The following is a 13,922-nucleotide window of genomic DNA, read 5'->3' as shown; positions in this document are numbered from 1 at the left end:
CCTTCTTGGACACCGTCTTGGGAAAAAACCTCTCGAAGGTCACGTCTTCTTTCGTTTATTCACTAAACATGGTTGCAACAAAAGGAAGGGTGAATCTCTGAATTCACAACTTTCTTCCAAAAAAGTGGGATTTAAAACTGTCACTAAACGTGGCAAGAACGGAAGAAATGGAATAATTGTATCGAAATGAGCAATCAGTTCGATGCTCTAGACAAATTTTCCGAAGCAGCAAATCGAAGCAGCCTCTAGCCCAGGCTCTTTGATTCAAGTGAGGAAGCAAAGAGTGCCGCCTATCGTGGTCAGTTGAATTTGGGGGATTTAGGCAGGAGATCTTGAATTCCATTAGGGGAATCATGGTTTCCTTCCAAATCGCAAAGAAAGGAGACTGTCGCGTTTTGCCGGAAACTCTTAAAAATCGCGAACTTTTTCTCTAGATGAGAAAAAGCACAATTTTATTACTTATGACGACAAAACTGAACGTTTGTTCAAAGTCGTCTTGACAGGTCTCTCAAGTGACTATAAGTCACTTGAAGAGATCAAAAATGGAATAAATGATTTACTTGGATTTTCCCCAGTCCAAGTAATCATTTTGAAAAAGAGAACCCAATCTGGCATTGTTCGGAAAAGGCTTTCTCAAGAATATTATTTAGTTCACTTTAACAAAAAAGAACTAAATAATATTAAAGCTTTAGAAAAAGCAAAAGTAGCCGTTCGAATCTCTTAATTTCGAATGTATCTACCCACGGAAAATCCTTTGCCGATATCGTAGCAGGTAATTTGAACTCCTCCCCTATTCGTACTATGACTACTATGAGTATCCATTCTACTTGTTTCAAATCAAATGAAAAAAAAAAACCCTGCCACCACAGGTAACATCTACTCCGCCTCTTCCTCTACCGAAAATTCTAACAGAAAATCATCAAATGTACCCACTTCAAGTGATATGTCTGCATCTGATTTTAATTTTCTAACTGAACAGTTGAATCTAATGATTGATGCAATGTTCAAAGCCACCACTATGACTGAAGCAGTCCAAGTTGGTGTAAAATTTACAAATCAAATTGTTATTGGATTACGTTTTTCTAATGGATCCAAATAATAATTTAAACATTTTAAATTCTGAATGGTAAAGAGGACGAGCTGTTTAATTTTCTTAAGCTAATAACGTGCATATAGCAGTTATTACTGAAACGTACTGAAACGTAACCTGGAACTAAAATCAAAAGAGATCCTAACTTTTTTGTTTATCGTAATGATCGACTTGATGGGGCGTGTGGGGGAGTTGCAATCATCATTCAGGGACGTATAAAACATCAACTGTTTTCGTCATTTGAAACTAAAGTTTTTGAAACTTAAGGTGTTTTTGTTGAAACACAGTTTGGTAAATATACTTTCATAGCTGCCTATTTGCCTTTTCAATGCTCTGGACAGCAAATTAATTTGCTCCAAACTGACTTGCGAAAATTGACTCGCAATAAGTCAAAATTTTTTGTCATTGGTGACATTAATCCCGAGCAAAGTTGAATAGCAAAATGATAATAAATCTTGTTACCTGGTTATCATCATTTGATAACTGATTTTGTTATCATCTTGGCTGAATTAATAGCCAACATAACAAAAATGAGACATTATATATATTTGAATTTTATGATCATAAAACACGGAAATTTTTTGAGAAATTAGTGTTTTGGATTAAATTTACGCTTCAAATAATTTTACAAAATTGTATATGGCGAAAAGTCAACTTTGTTAATAAACACACATTTTGTAAAAATGTTATGCGAAAGATGTGTGATAACATATTTTGTTATCAACCTGTTATCAATAATGTCTGTACCGGATACAATGAAAACCATTTTTGTTATCCTTCGGTTATCATTGATAACAGGATATCAAATTGATAACAGTGATAATGGAAGTTGTTATCATTTTGATATCATCCAGTTATTCGCCTTTTCTCGGGATGCCAAACATCGGTCATGGAATAATTCTCAAAGTAATTCCAACGGCAGAATTTTATTTGATGAGCGCTCTTCGCTCTTCAGGATATTTCTCAATTCAATACCCTGATAGCCCTACATGTTTTTCCTCTTCTAGAAATCCTTCTACGATTGATTTGGTCTGCGGCTCTAGTTATCTTTGTAGCCAACTGATTACTCATGCTGATTTTGATTCTTATCATGTCCTTGTTACGTTTCAAATATCCCATGAAACGATTCTCAATCCTATCACCTCCACTTTCAATTATTTTCAAGCCGACTGGAATATATATGAAACGTATATTGACTCTAATCTTGATGTTAACAAAACTTGATATTGAAAATGCTCTTAAAACTTTAATAAATTCCATTGTTGAAGCCAGGAGCATTGCAATTCCAAAATGTGAAGTAAAATTTGAATCCGTGATTATAGACGATGATCTTAAACTCTCGTCTTAAGAACGTGAGGAGAAGGCAATTTCAACGCACTCGCTATCCTGCTATGAAAATTATGCAGGATCTGCATAAATAAATCAAGAAACGTTTTGCACAATTAAGAAACAAAAATTATGAAAATAAGATTTCTCAATTGGACCCTGGCTCTAAGCCCTTTTGGATTATCTAAAATTTTGAAAAAACTTCAGGAGCCAATACCGGCATTGAAAGAGGGAAACAAATTATTACTAACTAATTGCGAAAAAGCTCAAAAACTTGCTATGCAGTTTGAATGTGCGCATAATTTTATTTAATTTAGGACTTACTAGTACATTTTTTTAAACACATTTATCAAGTACATTATTTACAAATACATACACACATATTACATAATTACAACAACTTATAATCTAAAACAAAATCTAGTGCTTTTGTAGTAAGATTTACATTTTCTTCTATAATAAACTTCACAAATACTATGAATAACTTAAGAGCTTTGCGCTTTGCACTTGCTTCAATATTTTTTAGTCTATTTCTCTGAATTTATGCCTCCTGCCTGTAATTATTTCTAATTTTGGAAGAATATGATTCCACAGATGTCTAACACGAATGCAAACTGAAAATTTATGCTCGAGATCTTCATTTGCTCCTCGACAGATTTGACACATCGGACTCTGTAACCTATTTTCCCGATAAAGCAAAGTAGCGTGAGGTATTTTACCATTTACTAGCAAGTAATAGCATGATTTCTCATCTGGTGATAAAGATTTATTCCTTATGTTACTCCAAATCTTGCTCCAGGATACAGTGGATTGTTCTATCATTACCTTCGGTGTACTTAACTTTGATTTATAATATTTATGTAGCTCAATTGCTGATAGATGTTCAATAATGTGCTCCGGAAGATAAGGCACTTCTTTAGCAATTACTTTGAGACAAGGGTATAGAGCCGGAATTCCTTGAATATGGGGTGGGTTGCTCATAAGCTCTTCAAATGAATTTGCGAAAGGTAAATTTTGCTTGCATCTCAAAAATCGATTTATTAAAAGGGCCTTGCATTTGTGCATCGGCAATTGAAGATTTAAGCCCCCTTTATTAAAGGGAAGTGACAGCTGATCCATCGCTATCCTTGTAGGATACCTGCCCCAAATAAAGTATCCCATTTGCGATGTTATCCTAGCTAATATGGCATTTGGAATACTTAAAATGGATGCTGCAAACCACAGTTTAGATGTTATAAATGTGTTTAAGAGAATAATCTTTTGGTGCAAAGAAAGAAGTCTAGTTTTGTACAGCCACATTAGTCGTGATGTACTTCGAATAATTTCAGTCCAGTTGTGGTCAATTGTCCTCTTGAGTGAATTGAAATAAGTTATCCCTAAGATTTTTACAGAATCGTGTATATTCAACCATTCATACATATTGGACCGATCATTGTTCGATCCAATGTTGAGAGCTATCGTTTTTGCTAAATTTAAAACTGCTCCTGAACAGAGCCCAAAAATTTCAAAAGCTTTTCTTACTACTCCAATTTTATGATCATCAACTATAATAACGGAAATATCGTCTGCGTAAGCAACAACCAGTTCCAACCGGTTATCACAGATTGTACATAACTTTTCTATTAACGGATGCAGATATATTACAAATAAATGCATGCTCAGAGGGTCGCCCTGGCGTATGAATCGTTGGATGGGAACATTTTGGGATAGATGTCCATTTATAAGAATTTTAGATCGTGAATTTTGCATAATTTTCTCCAGTATTGCGATCAAATCATTGTTGAACCGAATTTCTCTCATAATACTGAGTAAGTAATTTTGTTCGACCCGATCAAAAGCGTGATCTAAGTCGAATGAAATTAGTTTTCCTACCTTGCGTTTACAGTTTATTTCAGCTATTTTATTTTCAATTCCTTAAAATGCCTCAAAAATATTCTTACCTGAGTTGGAGCATTTTTGATTTTCATTTAGGATTCGGTTATTTATCATTATTTTTTCCAAACGTAACTTTAAAATTCGAGCTAATAATTTGTAGTCACAATTCAACAAAGTGATGGGTCTATATGCTGTTATTGATGAATGATTGGAGTTTTTTCTGCATAGAACAATTACTCCTTCCAAAAACTCTAAAGGCAAGTTTCCTTGGAGCGCTTCATTTAAAATTAAATTCAATTGTCTATGAATAATGTCAAAAGCTTTTGCGTAAAATTCTTTTGGAATGCCATCATTCCCAGGCGATTTTCTGCCAGCCGCTGATTGAATGGCAAAAAAGTTCAGTTGTAATTTCATTCATTGCTTCATTATTAGCTTCACAATTCATATCTATTGTTCGATTGCTGGGAAAGTTCGTACTTGGTTGATGATTCTGAGTGGCGTAAAGCTGGTTGAAGTAATTGAAAACGTGACTTTCAATGTCGTCTAAATTGCGCAAAACTTTACCATTGTCAGTATTGTAGTAATTGTACTATTCTTCTTCCGTTTAATACGGTCAGCTAACTGAAAAGTTGAAAGTTTTTCTCCCGAGACGAGTTTTTCATTCAGTCTTTCGAAAGAATGCGAAAATTGATTTTGCAACAAGAGCATTTTCCCCTTAATTTTGTTAATTTCTGTCATACCCGTTGGATTTTGGTATAGGTTATCATATGCTGTTCTTAGTCGTTGATACAGAAACTCGTTTTCTGCATGAAATGTTCGAAATGGTTCGTTTGTTTTCCACCGAAAAAAACTTCTAGTTTTGGTTTGGCACAATTCATCCACCAAGACATCCAGCTTCTAAAATTTCTACGTTCGCGAAGCCAGCGATTCCATTTGATTTCAAATTCCTGCATGTTATCTTCTGTCAAAACATGAGCACGTATTGATCAAAAACCCTTTCCAAAATTTCTACCCTGATTCGGCAAGCAGCATCTAATTTTATAAGATTTATGATCAGAGAACGATGTTACATAAAATTCCGCTGTTCGAAGCTGTTTTATCAAAGATTCCGAAATATATAATCGATCAAGACGAGATGCACAGTTCGGTCGAATGTAATTGTTCTGAATTTGGTTCGGTTTGAGCAGATCCCACGTATCTTTTAGGTGCAAACTGTTTAGCACATTCCCCAAAGCTGGAATGAAGTTGCTAGATCCGGTTGCATCCTTATGTGATACAACACTATTGAAATCGCCACCTAACACTAAGTGTTCCGTGGTCGACTGTAGGTAAAATGGTACAATATTATTCAATACACATTGAAACCCGGTATTGTAAGGTATGGATCTTCAACTTCTTGTAGTAAGATTATGTCTAAATCTGTTAATCTGATAAATGTACGTAAGGCCTGAATTTTAGTGTTGCTTGAAATTGCTGTTGATGCTGGCTATGTTATAACTAGATGTTCGATTGGCCATCGCAAATCCATTTACCTACTCTTTGCTTCTTAGATCGATCTCGACCTTTCCTAACAGTCGTGAACTCTTTTTCAGATGAACATTGATATGCATTACCTTCGTTGTCTGATATTTCCATGGAGTAGTCACTGCCACCACAGTTATCATCCTGCGGTTTTTTGAAACCGCTCGTCGGACTGATGTCAGTTTTTACCTGTGTAGGTACGATCTTTGTCGATCCCCCTCTGGCTTCATCAAGTAGAGACGAATCTCTGCTTTGACCATTAGGGCGATCGGAAAGCTGCATTTGTACATCATTCGGTGATTCCGCATTGACAAGTTGAGCCCAGCTCGCTCCGGTGAGAGCCTTGTTGAGTTCCACATCGTTAGGTTGATCCACATTTTCAGTATGTTGCTCAGCACTCGCAGCATCTGAGGAGGCAGGTCCCGCTGATGATTGGGGTTCATTCGCATCACTCGTTATCTCGACGATTTCTTTCTTGGATTGAGTACTCGTCGATGTATTAGAAACTGCCGCAGCTTTGCGGTTGTGTTCGTTCAAATCAATGAAGTTCATGGAGAGCGCTTCTTGGTCAGGCGGTGGAGGACTGAGTACTCCCGCATACCCTTGAGTTCTCTGACGATCTGAATTCAGCCTTGGATTGAGATCGTTTTTTTGGCCAATTAGCTTTTTGTTTTCAACGCATGAAATGCCAGTGTGTATGGCATTCATACAATGCTTGCACGTCTGTGGTTGCCCTCTGTAGGTAAAAAGTGTCTGTTCGCCCTGTATCGTTACGAACGACTTGATGTGTCTGCGTAAGATCATTTTGGCTACTCGGACTCCCGATGGTCTGCTTTTGAATGTGTAGATGTCTCTCCACATCTGTTCTTGGAGGTAATGATTGTATGCTAGACGAGCGCTTTACCAACTAAGCTACCGAGCCACTTGGTGATCCAATAACTGAGTTGGTTACAAGTTTAGAATTCAAATCCCTACAGACCACGCGGACCCTTTCATAACCCATATCCATCCATCTCATGCGAGAAGAGCGAGTGCGATTTATTTAGTGTTGAAACTGTTTGCCTATCGTGAAAGGGGTCCGCGTGGTCTGTAGGGATTTGAATTCTAAACTTGTAACCAACTCAGTTATTGGGTCACCAAGTGGCTCGGTAGCTTAGTTGGTAAAGCGCTCGTCTAGCATACAAGAGTCCTGGGTTCAAATCCCAGCCGAGCAAGTGGATTTTTTTCATAATTTCACCCATAATTTGTCCATCTTTACCACGCGTAATGAGTTAATTAATTCAAAAGCTCTTTATTTGAAATCTTCAAGTAGACATGTTGTCACGATGAGAGGGGTTCCAATAAATTGGTCAGATGAAGTTAAGTATCTAGGGCTCATGCTAGATAAGAATTTAACTTTCAAAAATCACATTGAGGGCATTCAAGCCAAATGTAGTAAATATGTAAAATGTCTCTATCCCCTTATTAATAGAAAATCAAAACTTTGTCTTAAGAACAAGCTTTTGATATTCAAACAAATTTTCAGGCCAGCCATATTGTATGCTGAAACCAATATGGACTAGTTGTTGTAATACCAGGAAAAAAGCTCTGCAGAGAATTCAAAATAAAATTTTGAAAATGATTCCTCTCTGGTATAGTACCAGAGGCTTCCTCTCTGGTATAGTACCAATGAGTTACATAGAATATCCAATGTTGAAACATTGTAACAAATGTCAAATAAAATAATTAATAATTTCAGGAAAAAATCGTTGCAATCTTCTATTGCCACGATCAATGCGTTATATGTTTAGGTTAGGTTAGGTTAAGTAAATTGAAAACGTTTTTTTTTCTCTCTCTTATATGCAGGTGAAATCAACTCACCTGTAAAAAATCTGAACTGCTACGGCAAATGAAATGTAATATGTTGTTAACAAAATGTTAATAAAATCTTAAATTTGTTTTACCAACTTAGGATGAAAGTGTTGTCTAAAAACACAGAACACCTAGATATAAGAAATGAATGTAATGTTTGAAATGCTACTAATAAAGAAGTAAAACGTGGCTCTTCCCAGTACAGTAGTTTAAAAATGTGAATCTCATCAAGTTGCCTATGTTGGGTGAATGAATTTTCTATTGCCGAGATTAATGGTTAAGTTAAGTAAATTGAAAAAAAAAAAATGATGCGTGGGAATTCAACGACAGCATATTTTGCTGACTTTTGTGTATACGAACCTCAGTTTTTTTTTTTTAATTTTAAGGCTTCTTATGCAATTACTCAATACCTAGGGGCCGTCATTAGCCGAGTGGTTAGAGTCCGCGGCTACAAAGCCATGCTGAAGGTGTCTGGGTTCGATTCCCGGTCGGTCCAGGATCATTTCGTAATGGAAATTTCCTTGACTTCCCTGGGCATAGAGTATCACCGTACCTGCCATACGATATACGAATGAAAAAAGGGAAACTTTGGCAGTTAATAACTGTGGAAGTGCTCATAAGAACACTAAGCTGAGAGGCCGGCTCTGTCCCAGTGGGGACGTTAATGCCAAAAAGAAGAAGAAGGTGCAATAACTCAGATTCGACCAGTATAAACTTGACACATGTGACTTTGACTGCCATTCCAGAACAGTTTCATTGTCAATGTCAGTCCCAATAAATTCCTCATACAATGAATATAGTTTATGCGAACAGCTGTTTGTCTTTACCGCCCAGTGCAAATGAGTGCAACTAGAATCTTGCTCTGCCTATTAGAGCTATTAATCAATGGGTGTAACGACATTCGTTGCAGCTCAGAGCACTACTGGCGCAGGTTTTCCGTGTGTTACATCATGTGCGGAGCAGTTAAGCGTTTGAAGGGGGTAATGCCTCTCCTAGCACAAATTTTTCCTGAGAATTGATCATAGTTGTTCATCACTGACTAAAAACAATTTTGACAACTTATCATACTTCGTACATCAGTAGTGAGATTTGTTTCATAAAATTTGAGGAAACAGTCTAGCTTGTACGAAATCTTGACACTGCTTCTTTTCAAAACTCTTCATGAATGTAATGTATGACCATATTCCAATTCCCATTTCTCAGTCTGGAAAGGATCAATAAATGTAAAATTATATAATTATGTGTCATTCCATAATGGACAAACCCTAATGGCATGTGACGCCAATGTGAGTATTGGTAGTGCGACGATTACCAATTCAACAGTCCGACAGCTAATGGTGATTTATGGGTGAGATATTGTTTTATCTCGCTTTGATTGTCATTATACTATTGGAGACAGAGTATACCACTTTAGAACTGGTCACAAGTGGGCAATGCACGATCACGATCTGACAACTCTGGCACGTGGCGCCGTAGCTTGTCGAATCTCACAAAAGAAGATTGATTACCGTTCTAGATACTATGTGAATTAAAGGTGCTTTTTCGCACGGATTGGGGTGATAAAATGGTTGACATAATCCAATCGAAAACCTCTTTCAAACTTGGGAACTGTAATAATGTTTTATTATCCTTATTGTATTATTAGTGTGTATCGAACGAGATAAAACTTAGGTTACTGTTCTTAATCAAAAGAACTGCTTTGGAAATTTCAAAAGCAAACGTATTTAGAGTTATACCTTTTTTTCTCTCATGGAACAACATGGAAGTATAAAATTGAAATTCATGTTCTCTAGGTAGAACACCCTTCCTTTAGTTTGAACCTTTTAAAGTGAATGCATTTCTAATAAGATTTTAAAGCACTTTTCGTTTCTTCTCACATTTTTCTTTATAAATCAATAGAGAAACTCTTCTCATGAGAATCTCCTTGTTGAACAGAAAAAGCATTCGTCACTCTGATCTCTCTTCAATTGTCGAATAAATCTTTCGCCTTTTACTAAAGATTTCCGTGGAGAGGGATACTCTAATGAGTCTAAAATAAATTTTTGTTCAGACTCGATTCCTATTGCTGGATCGAGCATGGAGTGGGAATCCGTAGAAAAATCCCAAAGCAATCAAAAGTTTAGATATTATTAAAAAAAAACTAATTCAGTTCTATGAATAATTAAAAATGTTCAAATTTTCCAAAGATTTTCTCTAGCATAATCTTCTGGTGCTACTTTCCATCTGAGACAGAGCTTTCTTCTCAGCTTAGTGTTCTTATGAGCTCTTCTACTTTTTTTTATTAACTGAGAGCTAGCGATAGGGAACGCCTCAAGCCTTTTTCGGTGCTACACGCACTGCTATGAGCATGGTTGCCATTACGCCAGATTAATCTGGTACTGTCGGACTTTTAATCGAGAAACAGACAAATAGAAAAACTGTTCATTTTGCCAGATTTTTAAAATCCAGACAATGAAGCCGGATAACACACTTAAATTGTTTTACGGATTCCTGTGAAATTTCAACAGCTGAACAGTTCGGTAAAATAAATTAACGGGGTACGGTAAATTTTCACAGTATTCGGTAAAAAATCACCGGAATCCGTTCAATTACGACGAAGTTACGGTGTTTTATTTCACCGAACTGTTCAGCTGTTGAGATTACGGAGAAATTCACCGTAAGAGCTTAGTGTGAATATTTAAGGATATTCTGATAAATGTTATTATTAGTGATCCTTTATATGAGAGATAGGCAGAAGTAAAATGGAATGATTTGGCAACATACCAGCAGTGCTGGGTGTGCTCGGCGTCGAGAATAAGGGGCTGTCCATTAATTATGTAAGGGTTTATGGGGGGAGGGGGGGGGGGTTGGGATTTCTTAAAAAATCTTACCATGGGGGGAGGGGGGGTTGAAAAACCCTGAAAATTGTCTTACGTAATTAATGGATCGCCCCTTAATACTGTAAGACGGACATGACTTCCTCATTGCTAAAATGTGTATTTTGTTTCGTTATATATCTTTGAGCTACATTTACAAACTTATAAAAAGCAGAAAAATCAACAACTAAATATCGCATTGACAAAAATTCAAAAAAGGAAAATATTTCATATATTTTGCTCTATACAAAACAACATCCACTGAAATAATTTTAATCAGATTACATTACTTCTCAAGGAAAGTTCAAAACAAAGATTATTTTGAAGGTTTAACAAATAAGAAAACTCAGTTTCAGCTTAAGTTACAAAGTTTGTACTGACAAGAAATTGAAAAACATAATATTTTCCGTTGAAAATTCATGTTTTTGGGCAGTTTAGGTTGAATATGTGAGTCAAACTAATTATTAAGTTTTTTCATTGTACCCACAATCTAAAACCTACTAAATTTGCTTAAAAAAATGTAAAAAAAAATAGAATCGGTGAAGTATTCATGAAGTTAAGGTCAAACAAAAATGTTTTTTTTAGTAAAAATAGAAAAAAATGAAGAAAACTACTTTTAACTAAGACTAGTTTTGATTTTAGACAACTTTAATATTCTATAAACTTTTTACAAATAAATTCTGAAAAGAATGAGCTTCAAAATTAGATGGAAATTAACAAAGTTAGAGCGAATTCACTGAAGGTCGTATTTCATAACTTGAAAATTCATCTTCAAGCCGCTTGTGCCAGGTGTAAATCTTAATATTTTTGGCTCAACATTTGAGGATTCCATTTTTATGTGATTTGAAACCAAAAGAGCTATGAATGCTTGGTTTTGAGAACTTTCGAAAAATAAGCCGCTCCCTACGGAACATTATCTATAAATTCATCCTAGTTTTTTTTACTGTATGGCCTCAAATATTTTTTCAAGATATTTTATATGAAATACTACTGGTAAATCTTCTGAGATTCTGCCAAGAAAATCAGTATTAGTGAAGGGATTTTTTAAAAGACCATTCACAGATACCACTGAGAACAGTTGCATTGATTTTTATAGAAATTTCCTGTAAATTTTAGGCATTTCTACTGTAATTAGTTCACAATACTCCGCCAATGTTTATGCTATTTCAAGAAAAATATTCTTAGAGTTTCCTGAACTTATGGCCGTTAAGACTTCATTCAAAGATTCTTGAAGAGTTTTTCATCAAGTAGTGAAACTGTAAATTTATCTAGAATGAAAAATTACTATGATGAAGGTTCTTAGAATTTCATTAAAAACCACGTGTTGAAATAATATATTTTTAGACATCGAATGGAATGTGGAAATGTAAGATTAAAGTTCATTTTCCTTGGTAGGAAATCTTTCAGTTTGAATCCTGCTTAATTATCGAGTTTCTAATAAGATTTTCAACTTTTCTCACTCGCGATAATGCTCACATTTTTCCATATAAATCAATAGAGAAACTCTTCTCATTAGAATCTCCTTGTTGAACAGAAAAAGCATTCGTCACTCTGATCTCTCTTCAATTGTCGAATAAATCTTTCGCCTTTTACTAAAGATTTCCGTGGAGAGGGATACTCTAATGAGTCTAAAATAAATTTTTGTCCTGACTCGATTCCTATAGCTGGATCGAGCATAATCCAATGAATAAACTGTTCTGTGCGATAACGTCCATGACATTAGGACTAGGTCACATTCCGCGTTTGCATTACTAACCTAGAGGTTAATTGGTGCAAATCGTTCAGTAGCGGTGCATCGTTTTGTTCAATCACCTCGTGCCGTAGCAGGGTTCCCTCGATACCAATGAGCAAGTTTAGTAAATCATGCGTATCATCATCATGATCATCATCATCATCAGAGTGATTCGCATTCAAGAAGTGCATCTACCGGGGCCTAACAGGCCTAACGATGCTTGCATATTTGATTGTTAAGCGCTATACTGCCCATAAACGCATTATTGTCTCATGTGCATAGGAAATACAGCAAACATGGGACTGACATGCGTTCATGGGCAGTATAGGTAACTACTGAACTTGCCAGTTCGACCTTCTCGCCTATCGCGTTCAATACAAGTATGCTGTATTGACTTCATAATGTTCGGTTCTAAGTTGCATTGGTCTAGCCGATTAGGCCTATGTTTTGCCAACTCAAGTTCACCGCATTCTACACGGCTCATTGAACGTCGATGACAGATTGTTCTAATCCGTTCGTACAATCTTCTAGCCAATCATACCAACGACTAATTCTCTCCACTTTTGTGTCATTACAGTTAACGATCGCGTGGTAGTTTCCCGTTCGTGCGCCTGGGAAGACGTCAATGCTGCACCAAACAGCTGTATCAACGCTCAAACGCCGTCCTACATCCGAACGGAATTCTGCGAAACTTGCACAACCGACGGATGCAACGGTGCGTCTCAGTATGGCCCTGCCGTTGTGATGGTGCTCCTGATGGCTTTGTTGGCAAAAATGCTTGCCTGGTAAAAACGGCAAACCCTGATGACCATCCCTTTCAATTTAAGCAGTTTTGAACATAAGCTTTAAATCTAGATCTGAACCGATACCAACGTTGCCTTAAATGTATTTCGAACGAGTTTTTATCAATAGGAGCTATTTATTGCATTCGTAGTCCCTTGACAAGTTCAAAAGCTTCATTATTGGATATGGCATAAGATGTACCATATCGAAAAAGATCAAACTAACCTAATCAAATTGTTACACACCGACCGGCTTCGAATGCGCACACTTACATACCAAATACGAATACAAACGTACAAAATGTGAAACATTACATCACATTCGATTTCATAAGCAGTTAAATTAATTGCACCTGCTTGCAGAAAATGGGAAGATCAGTAAAAAACCGTTATTTGTTGATTTATCTATCTAACTAGCAAATAGTACCAACAGCCGTCATCCATCTTGAATCATATTCTAAGTAGCACCATTTTCGAGATATCTGTAAATGAAATCTAATCAAAATCTTTCCGCAGCAGTGAATTCTCTATCAAAAGGTGGTTATCTAGCGTAAGAACTTTCCATGTACATAATAATTATAATTGATACCGATAAATCAAATAAAACGAACTTGTTTCTAAAAGACCTATAAGATGTCTGTCTTATTGGGAAAGAAATCCTGCATAGCTATCTCTCCTTTCAATTCATGTTAGACACCCTCCAGGTAAGTGATTTTCAAGTGCCCATCGCTACAATTACATCCCTTCGGGAGGTGACTATTTCGAATCGAACTGTCTGACGTAACTCTGGTTTCTCTTCAAATGACGAATAAATCTTTCGCCTTTTACTAAAGATTTCCGTGGAGAGGAATACTCTAATGAGTCTGAAATGATTTTTGTATACGCTCGAT

The 13,922-nt window shown here is 36.2% G+C and overlaps 1 protein-coding gene and 1 non-coding gene across 2 annotated transcripts in view; both read left to right on the top strand.

Annotated features, from left to right (window-relative positions):
• The window catches only part of LOC5564989, a 109,166-nt gene extending 95,505 nt beyond the window's left edge, over positions 1-13,661 (top strand). Inside the window, exon 3 of the mRNA XM_001649289.2 lies at positions 12,828-13,661. Coding sequence (XP_001649339.1) covers positions 12,828-13,039 — 212 coding nt within the window. The 3' untranslated portion in view covers positions 13,040-13,661. The remainder of the gene's footprint in view (positions 1-12,827) is intronic.
• Trnaa-agc lies at positions 6,955-7,026 on the top strand. Its single transcript has one exon. It is a non-coding gene; the product is annotated as a tRNA-Ala (tRNA).
• Positions 13,662-13,922: the final 261 nt, after the last annotated feature.

This window comes from Aedes aegypti, chromosome 2 (genome assembly GCF_002204515.2).
Source record: "Aedes aegypti strain LVP_AGWG chromosome 2, AaegL5.0 Primary Assembly, whole genome shotgun sequence".
Taxonomy (NCBI): Eukaryota; Metazoa; Arthropoda; class Insecta; order Diptera; family Culicidae; genus Aedes; species Aedes aegypti.
This window is presented reverse-complemented; position numbering and strand designations above follow the sequence as displayed.